General features: G+C 39.5%; 1 protein-coding gene across 2 annotated transcripts in view; it reads left to right on the top strand.

Annotated features, from left to right (window-relative positions):
- sptbn1 (spectrin, beta, non-erythrocytic 1) overlaps positions 1 to 19,213 on the top strand; it is a 244,542-nt gene that overhangs the window by 193,389 nt on the left and 31,940 nt on the right. For both annotated transcript variants that reach the window (XM_078229863.1, XM_078229864.1), the window contains 10 exons: positions 1,072 to 1,209; positions 2,272 to 3,028; positions 4,755 to 4,957; positions 6,694 to 6,784; positions 6,893 to 7,039; positions 8,493 to 8,756; positions 10,105 to 10,329; positions 10,970 to 11,059; positions 13,286 to 13,564; positions 14,052 to 14,182. In XM_078229863.1, the coding sequence (XP_078085989.1) occupies positions 1,072 to 1,209; positions 2,272 to 3,028; positions 4,755 to 4,957; positions 6,694 to 6,784; positions 6,893 to 7,039; positions 8,493 to 8,756; positions 10,105 to 10,329; positions 10,970 to 11,059; positions 13,286 to 13,564; positions 14,052 to 14,182 (2,325 nt within the window). The remainder of the gene's footprint in view (positions 1 to 1,071; positions 1,210 to 2,271; positions 3,029 to 4,754; positions 4,958 to 6,693; positions 6,785 to 6,892; positions 7,040 to 8,492; positions 8,757 to 10,104; positions 10,330 to 10,969; positions 11,060 to 13,285; positions 13,565 to 14,051; positions 14,183 to 19,213) is intronic.

A 19,213-nucleotide genomic window follows, 5' to 3' on the forward strand; every position in this document is an offset into this window, starting at 1 on the left:
ATTTAATTGTCATCAAAATAGGTTTGTTTGACGAAGCTCAGGAGCAGCAAGAGTTCTTAATGAACCTCTTGCAGTTCCAGAACAGATTCCCGTCCTAGGTACATAATCTGAGATTCTTTTGTGAGTAAAATGCATTTATTGATGATTTCAATGTTGCAACTAAAATTGTTTGTTTTCATGATAAGTATGTGTTGAGATTTATTTTGCTTTTAAATGAGCATCTTTGAATATTTAAATAGCACTGTTTCCAGTGCTTGTGTCATACAAGTGTATTGGACAACTAGTTCTGCATTGTCTACAATGGTATAACTTTGTCAAGAATCTTGAGTTTGTGTCAGAAATTACCACTAAATTTGAGCAAGGCTTGATGGCTCAGAAATAAAATATCATGGATGTTGGAAACGTGAAATAAAAATAGAAAATGCTGGGAAACATTGAGTGGCAGCATCAGTGGAGGGAGAAATAATTACCATTTCAGGTGGTTGACCTTTCATCAGAGTGATCATCCTCAATGGCTCAGAAGTTGTTTTGTGTTTCTGAATTATCAAGTATGTCTGGATCCCTTGCCTGGACTGAGTTATCTGATCGCTGCATGATCATTGGTGAATACTACAATTTGTCTACCTATCCCTGGGCTTGAGAATTGAAAAATCAGCCAGAATTTCTGCCCCTAATGAATACTCACTGATGTATGCTGAAACATGCCCTCATGACATATTTGGTGTGGAATTAAGATTGAGATAGATAGTGATACCTCCACAAGAACGTACTTGTGCTTATTGTTCCAACTTGCATGTATCGAATGTCCACTGTGCAAAATAGCTGAAAGTATCAATAACATCTTATTGTAACAAATTGCTTTCTTTACTTATGGAGAGAAAAAGAAAGACAGTTGGAAACAGAAAACATTAGAAAATACAAAACTACCCAAATACTAAGTTTTCTAAATGTTCCCAGAGTCGTCATCTCCATAGTACTGTTCATTGTTTCCATTTTTAAAGAATTAGGGAATCAATCCAGGAATCCAGCTCTTTAATTTATCCGAGTTTAAATTTTGTATTTCCTCTCCAGGTTTGAAAGTCTGGAGCCAGAAATGAACAACCAGGCTTCTCGTATTGCAGTGGTGAACCAGATAGCTCGTCAGTTGATCCACAGCGGGCATCCTAGTGAAAAGGAGATCAAAGCACAGCAAGATAAGCTAAATACAAGGTACGTCTGTCACAGAAAGGAAAAATATCCTGGCCAACAAGAAAATAGAATTTGATTGAGAGGTCTTGTAGAAAAGGCTGTTTTTGTATTGAGCATCAAATCTGTCTAATTTTTGTGCATGATTACAATGTTTTACGAATCTTGGTGCCCAACTCCTGTAGTAGCATCCCTGCTACTTGAGCACATTGAAAGAGGACCTACCTTTGTTGACTACCATTCAGCTGAGAGGTTGTCATCAGATTGTGCTATCCATTGGATCCTGACTTTCTAACTACATTTAGTACTGGGTACTCATCACATTGAATTTATTTGCTACCAGATAATTTCAAGCTACTGCTAGTTACATTTGCTAGATTGCTCACTAGATCATACATTGATACTTTAAAAAAAAATCTTTTTCACCACTTCATTTTTTACAGCAATGTGAACTCATTTTAATTTTGCTAATATAGGAGTGTATTTAGATTTCCATCTCAAGTTTGATTAAATTGTAAAGTTTAATTAAGACTAAACTGCATTGATATTTTACATTTCTTGCAGTTCTCAGTCAGAGTTAGAGTGCATTTCTATACCAAGATATCATTCTAATAGTGATCAAAAAGTGCCAGTGCAGATCTATTGAATTTTGTCCTGGTTTATATGATGACATGAACCTGTTAGTCAGTACTTGGACTAGGGAATAATTTCAGCAAACCAAAGGCTAAATATTCTTTGTGTTTGTTAACTTGCCACTAGATTTGTATTCACTGATTATCTGGCATAGTGTAAGCAGCAGTGTGACCTGTATTTGTTTTCGACATACAAGATCTGACTTAAAACTGTGAAGCCAAATGTACATTTTGTTCCTCATTCAAGAGATGTTTTCAATTTATAGCAGAGTGCATCATTTGTAGAGACGCTAAGGCACACAGACACGATGCCTCTTAGTTTTAACTGCCCCTGCCTGACAGAAATCTGGGTGGTGGGGGAGGCATTTAAAATAATACTTATGGTTTGCCTCTCGGAGAGGAATGTCACAATCTTATCTTTACCTGTGATTCCATTTTGTTACTTTAATTCCAGATGGAGTCAATTCCGTCAACTAGTGGACCAAAAGAAAGATGCACTCAATTCTGCACTCAGTATTCAGAACTACCACCTTGAATGCAATGAAACAAAATCTTGGATTAGGGAAAAGACCAAAGTCATTGAATCCACGCAAGATTTGGGCAATGATCTTGCTGGTGTCATGGCCCTCCAAAGGAAATTAACTGGAATGGAACGTGATTTGACAGCTATTGAAGCTAAACTAGATGACCTGCAGAAAGAAGCTGAAAGACTTGCTGCTGAACATCCTGACCAGGAACGTGCTATTATGAGCCGTCTTGCAGAAATAAATGATGTCTGGGAAGAAATGAAGTGTACTTTGAAGAACCGAGAAGAATCACTTGGTGAAGCAAACAAGCTTCAGCAATTCCTGCGCGATTTGGACGACTTCCAGTCCTGGCTTTCAAAAACCCAAACTGCTATTGCTTCTGAAGATATGCCCAACACCCTGGCAGAAGGAGAGAAGTTGCTTACCCAGCATGAGAACATCAAAAACGAAATTAATAATTATGAAGAAGACTACCAGAAAATGCGTGACATGGGCGAAATGGTAACACAGGGACAAACGGATGCACAATATATGTTCCTACGTCAGCGTCTGCAGGCTTTGGATACTGGATGGAATGAGCTGCACAAAATGTGGGAGAACAGACAGAATCACCTATCCCAATCTCATTCATACCAACTTTTCTTAAGAGATACAAAACAGGCAGAAGGGTTCCTTAACAACCAGGTAAGCTAAGCATAGGGTCTTGCATTCAATTGTGACTTTCAGTGGCACCTTATAATCTGGAGCCTTTGGGAATTTTTGAGTACTGACCTAGCATGTTGCTTCCACCATTTTTATAAGATTTTATTTCATTTCATTATTTTACTTAAATCTGATGGAAACTATGGCCGCGATTCTCCCATTGCGACCTGCAACTTTTCTGGAAGGTCGGGGTGGGAGATGCGCGTTGTTGGCCTTGTTCCGGGATTTGCGCATGCGCCGGGAACGTATAGGCATCTCCCAGAGCCGGAGAACAGTCGCAGGCCAGACCATGCAGTAAACCGGCGGGAAGGCAGGTAAGTAATTTGAATCTTTTTTTTAACTCAGTTTTAAATGTCATTTAAATCAAATTATCGAGAACTTACTGGTCCCAATTGAATCTCCCACCCCGTCAGGAGTACTTCATTCAGGCAGGGTTTAGACTAGTTCCCCACGTTCAGGGAACTAGAGGGAGACCCCGCCAGAATGAGGGGGGGCAATCAGGGCCCCCCAGGGAGTCAGGTGGCAGGGGGTGGTGCCCCCTGGGCATGGGCACCCTGGCAGTGCCAGCCTGTGCCCTGGCACTGCCTGAAGGGGCAAAGTGCTCACAGGGCACCTTGGCACTGCCCACCGGGCATCGGGCAGTGCCTATTGTGGGTGGGGCCTAGGGGCAATCGGTGGGAGTGGAGGCCCCTCTGCCACTGCTAACAGGATCAGTCTGGATGGAGGGAAGGCAGGGATTGGGGGGTGGGGGAGGTGCTGTACATCTGGCGCTCCGGGGTGGGGAGGTTCAGGGCTGGCCCGGGAATTATTGTGGGGACCGTGATCAGGCCAATGGCGGGGGGGGGCGGCGGCATAACTGCAGAGGTCCCAGGCTGGCCAGCAATCAAGCTGGTCAGCAAACGGGGAGTCTGACAGATCGGAGCCACTGCGCATGCACAGAGTTCCAGAACTGTCAGACTCCGATGCAAATAGGCTGTGCCGGGGCACAGGCTGGCACTGCCAGGGTGCCCATGGCCAGGGGGCACCACCCCCTGCCACCTGACTCCCTGGGGGGCCCTGATTGCCTCCCCCTCATTCTGGCGGGGTCTCCCTCTAGTTCCCTCCGTCCCCCTCAGGTTTTTAATGATTTCATGACTGGGATCTCTGCAGTGCACAGGGTGGGGAGATTCGGGTGAGAAGCTGAACTGATAAAACAGTCGGGATCTAGAACAGCTTACCCACCAATTCAGCGCTTTTGGGAGAATCGTGGCCTATGATTCTATTGGCCCACTTTTTGAAACCTTTTGGTTCAGATCAACAAAAAATACTCAGTTGAGCAGATATAAACAGTGAGATAGGTCAACCTTTTTGTTCTTTCATGGTATGTGAATGTTGCTGGCAAGGCCAATATTTGTTGCCCATCCCTAATTGCCTTTGAGAGGGTGGTGATGAGCTGTCTTCTTGAACTGCGGCAGTCCAGCTGGTGTTGGTTCACTCGCAATGCTGTGAGGGATAAATGGAAATCAAAATTTGAGAAGCAAAATAGAGTTATATAAAGAGTGCTTGGGAAATACTGAACTGCAATCCAAACCATCTCTCAAAAAATCTTGTTCTGAGCATGAATTAAGTTGAAGGTGGAACTCATCATTTTGTGTGCAGTGTTTTTATTCCCTGATTACAAATGGCTGTACAAAGCTGACTGACAATTCATTCCTTTGTTGAAATAAAGGAATATGTGTTGGCACACACTGAAATGCCCACCACACTGGAGGCTGCTGAAGCTGCCATTAAAAAGCAGGAAGACTTCATGACTACCATGGACGCAAATGAAGATAAGATCAATGGAGTGGTGGAGACAGGAAGGAGACTAGTCAGCGATGGCAATATTTATTCTGACAAAATCCAGGAAAAAGTTGACTCAATTGATGAAAGGTAAAACAAAACCAACAAAATGAGGTTCTGTCCTTTTCGTAAACCCTGAGGTTTAATAACCCTGAGCATCCTACACTCTCTGCAGATAATTATGTTCTACTTTACTAGGAGTGACTTGTTACTATTGTTGCTTCATTATCTGATGTTGGAGTCTTGATTTGTTGGAGAAGTCACTCTCGAGGAATTTCGATTGCCCTTTTACAATCTTGAATTTTGGCCTTTATTTAGTAAAGCAGCTGGATTCTTTAAGCTGACATAGTAGAAATGTAATTGTATGCATCATTATGAAAAAAGTATTCAAATAATTTGTATTATACGTTCTACCATCACATGCAGCTCAGTAATTACTGGTTCTGCAAAAATACCCATTTCTGATAAATGGTTTTAACATTAAAATTAACTGTTCCCATTTTTCACTTTGCACTGTGGGTCTACCTGAAGACCAGTTTAATGGTGATGGTTGGAAACTAATCAGCGTTTACAAAAGAACTGTTAAGTATTTAAATCACACTTCCCTGTCATACCCACCACCCCAGCTCCCCCAGAAAAAAAATGCAGTCATATCAGAGTGGTGAATAGTTTTAAATATTTTGAGGCTAAAACATTTGCAGCATTTAAATTCAAAAAGAGGAAAACCCAAGTTTTTCAGGATCTTTTAACAGGTGTGTTTCTACAGTTTCTCATGTCCAGGATCTTTACCTCGTAATTATTGCCCATTCTCATTCTTTTGCCCCATGTTTCGCTAATTACTCTAGCAAGGGAAGCCTTCTGAGAGTTGGCTTAAAATGCTGTTTAAAGTTATTCCTGGTCAGTCCGGAGACCCATATAGAACTATACCTAAATACGTAGATCACAGGTTAAGTGTCATGTTCGAGGAATTTTTCTTCTGGAAGAAATTCTTAACATCCTTCCCACTAACACATTCCTCCAAAAGGTCCGAACAAAGGAGACCAGCGGTGTCTGATACTAACTCGCATTCCACTCAATTCTACAAAGCTGATTTGAATTTGATTTCTTGACACCCAAGGAGATTTCGCACTGCATTGTCTAGATCATAATTGATAATCATGTTATAAGCAGCAAGAATGAAGTACTGGCTGCTGACAGTAATGAAAGACATAGTCCAGGTAACCTACTATCCCAATGGTGTGCAACAATAAGTGGTGGAAGGCCCAAAATATTGGTAACATTATCCATTATTCATTATTATCTTCAAAGCTTGTGATTATAATGCTAATTAATTGTATTGTTAAGGATATACAAGTGGAGGACATTGAGTACCTCGAGTACGTATAAAGAAAGACTTCTGGGAGACTGCGTGTTGTTTACAGAGAAGGCAGACATTTGCAACATTGAATTCTGTAAATAAATTTAGTATTAAGTAAAAGATTGACATTGATTTTCTACTTTCGCTATCTGGCTATCAGAAGCCAGATTTGAGATTTGTACTTGCATTTAACCTAATCTGCAGCATTAGCTTGTGTTACAGCTTTGTACTGCAATGTAGTTTTCAAGATGTAGTTATTGTATTTTTTGTATAAAGTAGGTAAATTAATTCCCTTCTCTTTGGCACATTCAAGAACTGCACCATCAGGGTACAATACAAGTACATAAGAGGGAAGCTACATATTGAAAAGTTAATGCAAAGATGACTCTAAAGACTGAGGTTCTGTTTTTTTAAAAAAAACTTATTCTAAACAACTTCTTAAAATGTTACTATCAAATTTAACCTATAGACATAAGAAGAACCGTGAGGCTGCCAGTGAACTTCTTATGCGCCTGAAGGATAATAGAGACCTACAGAAGTTTCTGCAAGACTGCCAGGAAGTAAACTTGCTATACAACTTACTTTTAACAAAATACTTGTGTTATACGTGTATTGTGGATTATGAATGTGATATTCCTTGAACACACATTAATGCTTTTGTTTTACAGTTATCACTTTGGATCAGCGAGAAGATGCTCACTGCTCAGGACATGTCCTATGATGAAGCCAGAAATTTACACAGCAAATGGCAGAAACATCAGGCTTTTATGGCAGAGCTTGCATCAAATAAAGAATGGCTGGATAAAATTGATAAGGTATGATAGAATCTTGAATATTCAGAATTCTGTTTTTGTAATAAATATATCTCAGCTTGAGATTTTTTTTAAGTTTACAGTTTGAGACCTAACCCTTTCACTTCTATTATCACTTCTGAATGGCAACACATTAATGATCCCAGCTTGCCTGATGCATAAAATCTTAAACCTTGCAGGGTTCAAGTATTGGTACTTGTTTTTCTGGAAGCAGAATGGTAACTCGTAAAAATTCATTAAATAAAATTCATAGCATTGCTTGAGTGATTTGCTATGTTAGATTATTTTTAAAAATTGTGCTCTCCCCTTCTTGACCTACTTATTTTTTCAAATCATCTTTGTAGTTTTAACCTGTGTATTTACATTACGAGAAGCTTGATTCATCTTCTACCTTTGTGTAAATCCGCAAGTTTTGAGTTTAACTAGTATTTGGAATAATATGTTCAGTTTTACATGTAACTGGCTCACTATACTGAGTTTAAGTATAAACACCTGGAAATTCCACTGAGTTCACCCCCTCCCTGACCCTACCCTCCTTTTCTCCAAACCCCCCCCCCCAAATGATCAGTGCCATTACTCCAGAAGTTTAGAGTTCCAGCTGAATGCCACAAAAAAACAATGGAATTTTAGGGGTATAGTTTTTGTAATTATTGCCTTTTATTCCATTTCCCTAGATTTCAATTCCATTTTATTGAATTTACTTATATTTGTTAAAATTGCACTACTACTCAATGCAGCATGGCACTTCCTATGATAAAACAGCAGTGCTGTGATAAAACTTAGCTGTAGCAGTGCTAGTCAGTGTTAAATTTGCCTCAGGTTAAATTCTGATGTTCTTTGTAACATCAGTTCAATAGTCAGAATGTATGTAGCACTTAGTATTGCTTCTTGGATAAAATATTGCTTTTTTGGATAAAGCTGATGTTTGGGACTTGTGTTATTGATTTGAATGGTGGCCATATGCACACAATTAGTAATTTCATTCAAAATGCACAAAAGGCTAGTGCCACCTGTGTGCGACTGAAGGATGCATAAAAGCAACCTAGATTAGTTTGTCCTTTTGATTGTGGTTAAATGCCACTTGTCTAATTGGTGCTTCCTGCCATGCAGCACCCTGAAATTGAGAACTCATCTGATTAGGAATTCTTCTGTGATTCCGTGCACAGGTACTCTGCCATACTCACGATCCAGATTATCTTTATTGGTTGTAGCATGAGATTCCATTGTAGACATTTATTTACTGTTATACACACTGTCCTTTTAGATCATACAGCACACCAGGATCTACACATATTTAGTACTTTCTATTTATAAACAAATGCAAATGATTCATTGTCTGGAAAATAAAGTTAACAACTTAAGCTATCCAAGGTTGCTTGCTTGAGTTCCAAAATTACCAGGATAGTTGCTGTGAGAACTAATAGAATGCTGAATGTTATTTCAATTTATCTTGTAGGATGGCATGCAGTTAACTGCAGAGAAGCCAGAGACTGAAGTGGTTGTGAAGGAAAAACTGACAGCCCTCCACCATTTGTGGGAAGAACTAGAATCTACTACACAGGCCAAAGCTCAGCGTCTGTTTGATGCCAACAAAGCAGAGCTTTTCACCCAGAGCTGTGCTGATTTAGACAAATGGTTGCATAACCTGGAAGGTCAGCTCCAGTCTGATGATTATGGCAAGGACCTTACCAGTGTCTCTATTCTACTCAAGAAACAGCAGGTATATACCCAATAATGTTAGTTTAGACATGGGAACATTGACCAGCTGAATCTTCAAATGTTCCTTTTTTTTATATTCCTCTAATAATTGATTCCAAATTCCATGATCCAACTCAGCTTTATTGGGCATCTTGGTGCTATGTATATGTTCAGAGCTGAAAGATTATTCTCATTGCTTTGGTAGCAGAATTCATCAAGTCGAATTATATTTTTATCCACAAATAGCAATATGTAAATATCAAACCTCAATGTAGAATGAAGATTGTGATAGTATCTTTGGAAAATTAATTGCATTACTATACAGAACCCAACTACAGTTCATCTCTTTCAAGATGTTATGAAATAGTAGAAGGTTTACTACATTAAGAATTTAAAAATCTTAATTTTTGTTACTTTTACATATCTTTCATGAGGTCTTTTTGCTTAAACAAAGTATTTCTCTGAAATTGTCATCGAGTTGATATTAACTCAAAATAGGTAATACATTTGCTTTTTAGTGGAGTAAGATATAAAGATAATATGGAATAATCTGTATTGACTGGAAAATATGAATTTTAGACTGAATAGTTAGGTGGCTTCTTTGGGTCACATTGCCAATTTTGTATTAGTTTTATGCTATGAATCTACAGGAACAATAACTTTAGTTTATATAACACCCTTGAAGTAATAAAACCTTCCCAGGTACTTCAAGGTACAGGAGTGATTAAATTTGACGCCATGCCACATAAGGAAATATTAGGAAAAAAATAGGTTTACATCTTGAAAGAGCAAAGAGGGGTAAAGAGACAGAAAGGTTAGGGAGGGAGTTCCAGAGCTTAGAGCCTTGGCAGATGAAGTATGGTTACCAATGGTGGAGCGCTTAAAATTGAGGGTGTGCAAGAGGCCAGAATTAGCAGAACAATAATTTCTTGGAGGGTTGTATGGCTAAAAGAGATTACAGAGATGAGGAAGGGTGAGGCATTTGAAAACCAGGATGAGAATTTTGTCCAAAGATGTGCGGGTTAGGTTGATTGGCCATGCTAAATTGCCCCTTAGTGTTAGAGGGACTAGCTAGGGTAAATGAATGGGGTTATGGAGATGGGGCCTGGGTGGGATTGTGGTCGGTGCAGACACGATGGGCCGAATGGCCTCCTTCTGCACTGCAGGATTCTATGGTTCTATAATTTTAAAATTGAGGTAACTTTAGTATGCCGAATTAATTTGTATTATCCAGTTACGGATTTCAAGATTTTGCATAAGAATTGTTTTCTGCTTCCAAATATTTTTGAAGACCACACAGAGAAACTCCATCTGAGTGCATTTATTTGATACTAATTGTAAACTGCTTTTTTACTCCCCTCTTTCATTAGATGTTAGAAAATCAGATTGAAGTGCGAAAGAAGGAGGTGGAGGAACTGAAGGGTCAGGCCAAGGTTTTGAGCCAAGAAGGTAAAGATATTGATGAGGTGGATAGTAAGCGTACGATAGTTGAAAAAAGATTCTTGCAGCTACTAGAACCACTACATGAGAGGAAAAACTACTTGTTGGCATCTAAAGAAATACATCAATTCAACAGAGATCTGGAGGATGAGATTGTAAGTACGAACAACAATATACGTAATTTAAACAGAGCATGTGTACACTGTTTTGGCTTGATTAAAATCCATGCAGAAATTAGATTAGATAATACTTCTATATCACTGTGTTGATTTCTTTATTAATTACTCATTGTTTGATCAAAGGTTATATTGCCTCACTACAAAGCTGATGGTGTTACAAAATTGAAAGTAGCCTTGTAAATAAACTTAGTTACACCTTTAACTATGTTTGAAAGATAATCTAATTGCAGATAAAACTGCCAACACCAAAACATAATGGTCTATATACCTCTTTATTTAGTTTGTTCCTTCCTATTCTCCTTCCTAATTGGAAGAGTTGGAGAAACAGTAAAAGGAAAAATCAGGAGTCCAATGAATTAATTTATTGTACAAAATTACATCTGTTCTTATTCTATAAAATTGAACAATGTAATTTAGTTGCTTACGTGACAGGCACGTAAACTTTCAGGCATTTTCTCGTTTAAGTTCTTCTGTTCAAAAATACACTTTTAAAATGTACAAATGAATGGAGAACTGAAGTGCAATCTCCAGTGAAACTGCTTACAAAAATAATTTATTATTAGTTCATCATTAAAAGTACTGACACGTAATTAAAAAACACATTTTTAATTTTCAGTTATGGGCTGAAGAACGCATGCCTCTTGCAACATCCACTGACCATGGCCACAACCTCCAGACTGTACAGATGCTGATCAAGAAAAACCAGGTGACTGGTGAAAAATATATGGATAAAAATGTTTTGAAAACATAGCATGATTGTTCACTGCTAATATCCCAAATATGTTTGCTTGACTCAGTCTGTTGCCTCAGATTAGAGGGTTGTGGGTTCCTGTCTGGATTTGAAAATATAATCTACACCAAGACTGCAGTACTGAGAAGGAGGTGGAGGTGCTGCTTTGTCAGAGATGCCATCTTTTGAATGAGCTATTAAACTGTCATGAACCACGCTGATGTTATCTGCGACGGCGTCTCAACTTGAAACACCGGTTTGTCGTGATATATAGTTCCATTTTTGGAGTGGTGGGAGGAGTCATGTGAAGCCCCCAGTGAGAATAACTAGCCCAGTTGTTGTAAAACAATTACTAAATACTATTTGATAAAGAAAAGGAAAATAGACCACAAATCGGACTATAATACTCTGACAGTTAAATATATGAATTACTAAACGCACACATGGTTTATATAGAAATTAGTTCTTGTTCCAAAATATATATCTGCGATCTCTTAAGACTTTCCCATTCCCAAACATCCAAGTTAAATAAATCTATAAATCAAATCTGGCTTATGGTTACCATACATGCAAGGTAGATGATCAAGGCTGAGAAATGTCTATTCCTGGTCCAGCAAAGATATTTAAACAGCCTCCGGTTTCTGCACTACCTTGGCTCTAAGATTTCTCGGATGTTAAAATGGCCTCTCGGTTGTGAAATGTTAAACTGGCCTGTCAGTTCTTAGATGTTACAATGCCTGTCAGCTGTTAGTATCCTTCAGCTGTTAGATGTTGAACTAGCCTACCTGCTTCTGCAGGTGCAGGAAATTACACCTTGGTTCCTCTTTGCTTTTCCCCTCTTGTGTATTTAGACTGTCTACACCTCTCATATTCCATGATTCTCAAAATTAGCATCTATATAACCTCCACTGATCTCTCAGGCATCTAGGTAAGATGTTTCCTGATGATGGGGCTTTTTACGCCTGATTCTGTCTGGATTCCTGTTAATTACTGGGAAGTGTTGCATCTCAACATCCCCTTTGAATGCTGACTACTGCTGTCACTAGGCAGATTTTTACCTGTTGTTGGGAAGATTATACTGTTGCACTGCAAGAACAAACACAAGTATATATTACCTTGGTAAGGTGCACAGAATATATTCAGAGGATTTTTGAGGCAGACTTCACTTCCTTTAGTCTGTGACAGCTGTGTTCAGTGAGAAATGTTGGTCCAAATTTTGTGGAAAAATAATAGTGAGGCTAGTAGTGCTAGTCATAATTAGAAGGTAAATCTGAAAGCAGCTTATGGTATTCACGTACTCGGCTAAACACAGAACCCAGAAGTTGGAAATACCTTGCTTCTCAACAAGTGTGTGTTGTTGCTAGTAGATTTAACACCAAAATCACAAATGCATGAATTGGGGTAATCAGGGGCAGGATGTTTAGTGAGGACCCTGATGTTAGGGTTAGATGAGAGTTCTGAACTTGCACTGCTTGCAGAAGAGTGTCCCTGTAGCAATTTTCTCTGAATTGGCCAATTAGTGGTTGGAGTGGGTGTTTGTCATTCACATGAAATTGAAGGGCCATTAGGAGGTCCTCCAGCACAGGAGGAGCTACAGTCTATCTTTTCAGTTTAAGGAGGGAGAGGACACACCCATCTTGAAACCCCCTCTCAGCAACTTTAACATTTATAAATTTAAAACATTTATAAAAATGCCCCTGAGCAGCATTGTGGAAGGGGAAACCCCTTCACAGGATGGTCTGTAGCAATAACTGTGATCAGGTGGAAGGAGAGAGTCTCAAAGTCTGCTTGGGGTGGAGATTGATTAGAAAACCAACCAAGATATAAGAAAGCTAAATTACCATGCAGCATGGGGCCACCATGGCAGTCATCCAGCAGCTGTAATATTTCATATTACATGCCTTTTTTTGCCAAACACCCATCTAAACAAAAAAATTATAATGAAAATAGCAACATTTAAGTGGTCTTAGAACTGGACGAATGAGTAAAACAGATTGCAAACTCATTTAATGAATGAATTAAAAGAAAAATTGAATTTGACAAAGTAACCATCAGACCAAAGGTCTTTCATATGTAAGGAATTTGCTGCAGTTGAAATTAAAATTTCCACACTATACTGTAGCCAGTGGCAGACAATATGGATGCGCCAACTATTTCTTCTGTGTGGTGGAAATAAGGCTGCATGTTTTTTGTCTTGTCTAGACTCTTCAAAAGGAAATTCAAGGCCATAAACCACGTATTGATGATATATTTGAGAGAAGCCAAAGTATGGTAACTGCTGATTCCCCAAGTGCGAAGGCTATTCAGCAGAGATTATCAGATCTACGAGAACTTTGGAAGTTATTATCTGAAGAAACGGAGAAGCGGCACAATCGTCTGGTGGAGTCTCACAAAGCCCAACAGTACTATTTTGATGCTGCAGAGGCTGAAGCCTGGATGAGTGAACAAGAATTGTACATGATGTCGGAAGAGAAAGCGAAGGTTGAATATTGTATATTTTACTATTCTGATGGTGCAGCTGACTAAAAATATGCTAGATGAAAACGTGTTAGATTGGGGGGGAAAACAAAGCTAGTAAAATAATGTTCATTTATGATAGCTAATGGACAACTTGATTAAAAGCATTCAACATATCTTTCCCAAACTTCTAATGAATGATACTCCATTAAATTAAGTTTCTCTTCGATCTCCAAAGTTCTGCAGTAGTTCAAAAAAAGATAGTTGTCTATAATGGTCACTGCACCCAACCCCAGTAAAAGTGCTGAACATGTTGGGCAATCTACTCAGAGCAAAATACCTCTTTACTATTACTTTTTTTTTTCAACCTGCATTTCTGAACATTTTTAAGAAGTCTGTACCTAAATTACTTAAAGTACTTGAATCCCTTTTCATTTAATATTTTTAAACAAAAATTTAGAAAATTCCTGGGGAATTTTAACAGTTTATGGATGTATCACTTTGTTTGCAGGATGAGCAGAGTGCAGTGATGATGTTGAAGAAACATCAGATTTTGGAGTTGGCGGTGGAAGATTATGCTGAGACTGTGCATCAGCTCTCAAAGACGAGCAGAGCTCTGGTGGCAGATGGACACCCAGAGAGGTTGGTTTAATCTTGGCATTCATATTATATCCAAGTTCAGTAGTATTGAGAAGTACAAAAAGGATGAAATTGGTCTTCACAGAAATGGTCCTTCAGCAATAGCATAATATGAATGGTGGCAAAATGGCAGTTTACTTTATATCCCACTTGATTCATTTTCCATTGATCAGCTGCGAAACTCTCTGCAAACTTGTATTACCCATCTAGCATGACCACCAAAGACCAGTTTCAGTCCCTAAATATTTAATTACTCCTTTTTTGTGCATTTTTTTTACATCAATGTATAGCTGTCATCTAAACATAGAAAATTGAGTTTTTTTTAGTTAGGTTTTACTTTGTGGCCTTTGCAAAACAAGTCCAAATTTTTCTTCTTGTCAATCCATTGCATATTAGATAGCTGCTAGTAGAAAATGGGCAGGAATTTAATTTTGCCCGAACTTGGCTGCAGTGTAACTTAAAGGCACAGGGATCAGTGGTGACAGACCATGTTCTAACAACAAAGAGTTGCTTCGTTTAGTATACGTTTGGGGACCAGAATAACCTGGGTGCAAGTTATCAGATGGAAATCGGGGTTAATGGTTGCATACTGAAACTTACTGCAAGGGCACAGCAAAGTTAAAGTAAACGTACTTCAGTCATTTTCTATCTTTCCTATGTTATCTTTTCACCTTCTGGCATGTTAGTTGCTGTAAATCATTTTATATCCCCAGTATTAGTGGGAATATTCCTGTTGGTGGTTGGACAAAGAAGGAAATCAGTAATGTGATGGTAATCAGGCAGGCTGATCAAGAGATGCTCTGTGCCATGTGTGCAAATTAAATATTGTCAGAAAACTGGATGAAAACCACACACTTTCATTAAAGTCTGCCTGAAAACTGCCACCAATATTCAGGTTGAAATTACACAATCAGCAAAAAGCTTGTGCTGTAATTTCCACTGGCCCTGCTGGGCACAGTCTCATTCTAAATCTTCACTACATCATTATCCTTCATTGCCATGTTTGTCCTAGTTGTGATGTGTAACTTTTAACTGTTACTGGTCTAGCCAAATTCCTTTTTAAGTTATGCCTGCTGTGCTCCTCAGTTGCATGTGCTGCCACTGGAAGGTCCGAGCAAGGTATCTGCCAGCAGTGGTCACCTTCAACAATGTACATCTTGCAGTTTAAGAAATGTTCCAAACTCTCCAATTATGTGCTGGAAAGTGACCCTGTAAGAAAAGATAGGGATGTTTGATTCTCAAAGTGCAACCTACATTCAAATCACAAGGACAAGTGAACAGAAAATTCAGTCCATGTCCTGGGCAATACTGTCCAAAAGGAAGCTGCAGGTCATGTTCTGCTTAAAATTGTGGAAACGGTGATATTTTTCGGATCCTCTGCGACTTGCATAAGTTCTGGCATTTCAAAAGTCTTTGGTGCTGAGAAAAGGCTCCCATTGCATCTGACACCCTCTTCAAGAAATTATTCTACTATGTGTTGTGCCCAAAGGCAAGTCCTTGGCACATCGCTGATGCTTCATCCTGAGCCATTCTCTTTGCAGATTTTGTCAGCGGTGGTTTGCCATTACCTTCCACTGTCGGGCAGGGTGTGGAGGCAGGTCCCCAAGTCTACCTCAGCTACAACAGGAATCAAACCCACAGTGTTGGGGTTATTCTGAACCCCCACCTATCTAGCCAACTGAATTAACCGTGCCCCCCCACCCCCCATCTTTTCTGGAAAGTCCTGTACTAAATAAGTTTTAGCTGGTGCTTTATCCAGAGGTGTATTGCATGACACTACTTGGGTCTAGTCTGTTGCTGGTACTTCTGCTTGTGCTACAATCAATTCCTGAACAACAAGAAAATATTTCTATGAAAGGCAGCTGCTTGGAGGATTTTTAATGATTTTCTAAACATTATCCTCAAGGTAAGTGTATTAACATAGGACATAGAACAGTACAGCACAGAACAGGCCCTTTGGCCCACGATGTTGTGCCGAGCTTTATCTGAAACCAAGATCAAGCTATCCCACTCCCCATCATCCTGGTGTGCTCCATGTGCCTATCCAATAACCGCTTAAATGTTCCTAAAGTGTCTGACTCCACTATCACTGCAGGCAGTCCATTCCACACCCCAACCACTCTCTGCGTAAAGAACCTACCTCTGATATCCTTTCTGTATCTCCCACCACGAACCCTATAGTTATGCCCCCTTGTAATAGCTCCATCCACCCAAGGAAATAGTCTTTGAACGTTCACTCTATCTATCCCCTTCATCATTTTATAAACCTCTATTAAGTCTCCCCTCAGCCTCCTCCGCTCCAGAGAGAACAGCCCTAGCTCCCTCAACCTTTCCTCATAAGACCTACCCTCCAAACCAGGCAGCATCCTGGTAAATCTCCTCTGCACTCTTTCCAGCGCTTCCACATCCTCCTTTATAGTGAGGTGACCAGAACTGCACACAATATTCCAAATGTGGTCTCACCAAGGTCCTGTACAGTTGCAGCATAACCCCATGGCTCTTAAACTCCAACCCCCTGTTAATAAAAGCTAACACACTATAGACCTTCTTCACAGCTCTATCCACTTGAGTGGCAACCTTTAGAGATCTGTGGATATGGACCCCAAGATCTCTCTGTTCCTCCACAGTCTTCAGAACCCTACCTTTGACCCTGTAATCCACATTTAAATTAGTCCTACCAAAATGAATCACCTCACATTTATCAGGGTTAAACTCCATTTGCCATTTTTCAGCCCAGCTTTGCATCCTATCTATGTCTCTTTGCAGCCTACAACAGCCCTCCACCTCATCCACTACTCCACCAATCTTGGTGTCATCAGCAAATTTACTGATCCACCCTTCAGCCCCCTCCTCTAAGTCATTAATAAAAATCACAAAGAGCAGAGGACCAAGCACTGATCCCTGCGGCACTCCGCTAGCAACCTGCCTCCAATCCAAAAATTTTCCATCCACCACCACCCTCTGTCTTCGATCAGACAGCCAGTTACCTATCCAATCGGCCAACTTTCCCTCTATCCCACACCTCCTCGCTTTCATCATAAGCCGACCATGAGGGACCTTATCAAACGCCTTACTAAAATCCATGTATATGACATCAACTGCCCTACCTTCATCAACACACTTAGTTACCTCCTCAAAAAATTCTATCAAATTTGTGAGGCACGACTTGCCCTTCACGAATCCGTGCTGACTATCCCGGATTAATCCGCATCTTTCTAAATGGTCGTAAATCCCATCCCTAAGGACCTTTTCCATCAATTTACCAACCACCGAAGTAAGACTAACCGGTCTATAATTACCAGGGTCATTTCTATTCCCTTTCTTAAACAGAGGAACAGCATTCGCCACTCTCCAGTCCTCTGGCACCATCCCCGTGGACAGCGAGGACCCAAAGATCAAAGCCAAAGGCTCTGCAATCTCATCCCTTGCCTCCCAAAGAATCCTAGGATATATTTCATCAGGCCCAGGGGACTTATCGACCTTCAGTTTATTCAAAACTGCCAGGACATCCTCCCTCCGAACATCTATTTCCTCCAGCCTATTAGCCTGTAACACCTTCTCTTCCTCAAAAACATGGCCCCTCTCCTTGGTGAACACTGAAGAAAAGTATTCATTCATCACCTCGCCTATCTCTACTGACTCCATACACAAGTTCCCACTACTGTCCTTGACCGGTCCTAACTTCACCCTGGTCATTCTTTTATTCCTCACATAAGAGTAAAAAGTGTATTGTTATCTATGTGTTCCGAGAAGGCCCAACTATTAAGTTCATGTTTTTACTTCCAGTTTTTTACTATTTTATTGTAATAATTGCACCTTGCGTATGGGCACATGGGATCCTTTCTTAATGTAATTCATCCTTGCCCAAACCTTCCCTGCTATTCATTTGTTGCTCTCTGACATAATGTCAAATTATTTATAGTTTGAGTTAAAATTGCTTTGAATTAGCTTTCTCTGTTAATAATGATCTTGGACTAATTTGCCTCAGTTGCTCGAACAGCTCTATCACCCTTTTTTCAGACAAGTACCACATTAACCTGTTTCCAATTCTGTGGAAACACAGCAGTGTCCAATAATGTTACACAATGATGACCAGTTGGATGCATAATTATTTTATTTTTAAAAATCTAAACAACTTGTACTATTTTGCTATATTGCAATATTGAATAATGGTTTAAATGCATTCTTAACTTATTTTGCTTTTTGATATCCTAACATTTTTTGTATGTGTAATGTCTTTCAGTAATATATATATTCCATTTCCCATTGTCCTTATTCATTTCTTACTATGTAGATTTTGTGCGTTTTTTCCTATTTCATTTGGCCTATTTATTGCTGGGTTTGCTTACTTAGTTTACATATATTCGACTTTATGTTGCACATTCAGTATTATGAATATTACAAATTCATGCTCCCAGTCCAGTGCTTCACTTGCTGGGAATACAGATCTGATATTTGATAGAGAAGTAGATGTGACCTTGTAGAGTCAGTTAGCTCAGTTGGCTGGATGGCTAGTTCGTAATGTAGAGTGATGCCAACAGCGTGGGTTCAGTTCCCATACCGGCTGAGGTTATTCATGAAGCCCTGCCTCCACAACCTTGCCCCTCTCTTGAGGTGTTGGTGACCCTCAGTTTAAAATCATCACCAGTCAGCCTCTGGACATCTGGGACTATGGTGACCTTTTAGTTTTTAGATGTGACCTATAGGATTTTCCATCTAATTAAATTAATAAGTAGATCTTCCTATTTGACCTCCATGCCCAAATTCCTAATATACTCCCCGCGGGTGAAGCTGCATGCCAGGAGCACAAATTGGTAGGTAGTTCTTTTTTCTTCAATTTAGTTATCCCTCAGGTGCACTTATCTAATTTTGCCCTTGTTTCATTATTTTGTTGAAATTTGGCTTTCTAACATCATACGTTTTTGGCTTTGTGATCATCAATAGGTCTTAAATTTAATTGCATTGTTGACATGAGTACTCATCTGACAAGTAAGGTGCATATCAAGAATTATATCTTACAGTCAGCATGAAATG

This window comes from Mustelus asterias, chromosome 15 (assembly GCF_964213995.1).
Source record: "Mustelus asterias chromosome 15, sMusAst1.hap1.1, whole genome shotgun sequence".
Classification (NCBI taxonomy): Eukaryota; Metazoa; Chordata; class Chondrichthyes; order Carcharhiniformes; family Triakidae; genus Mustelus; species Mustelus asterias.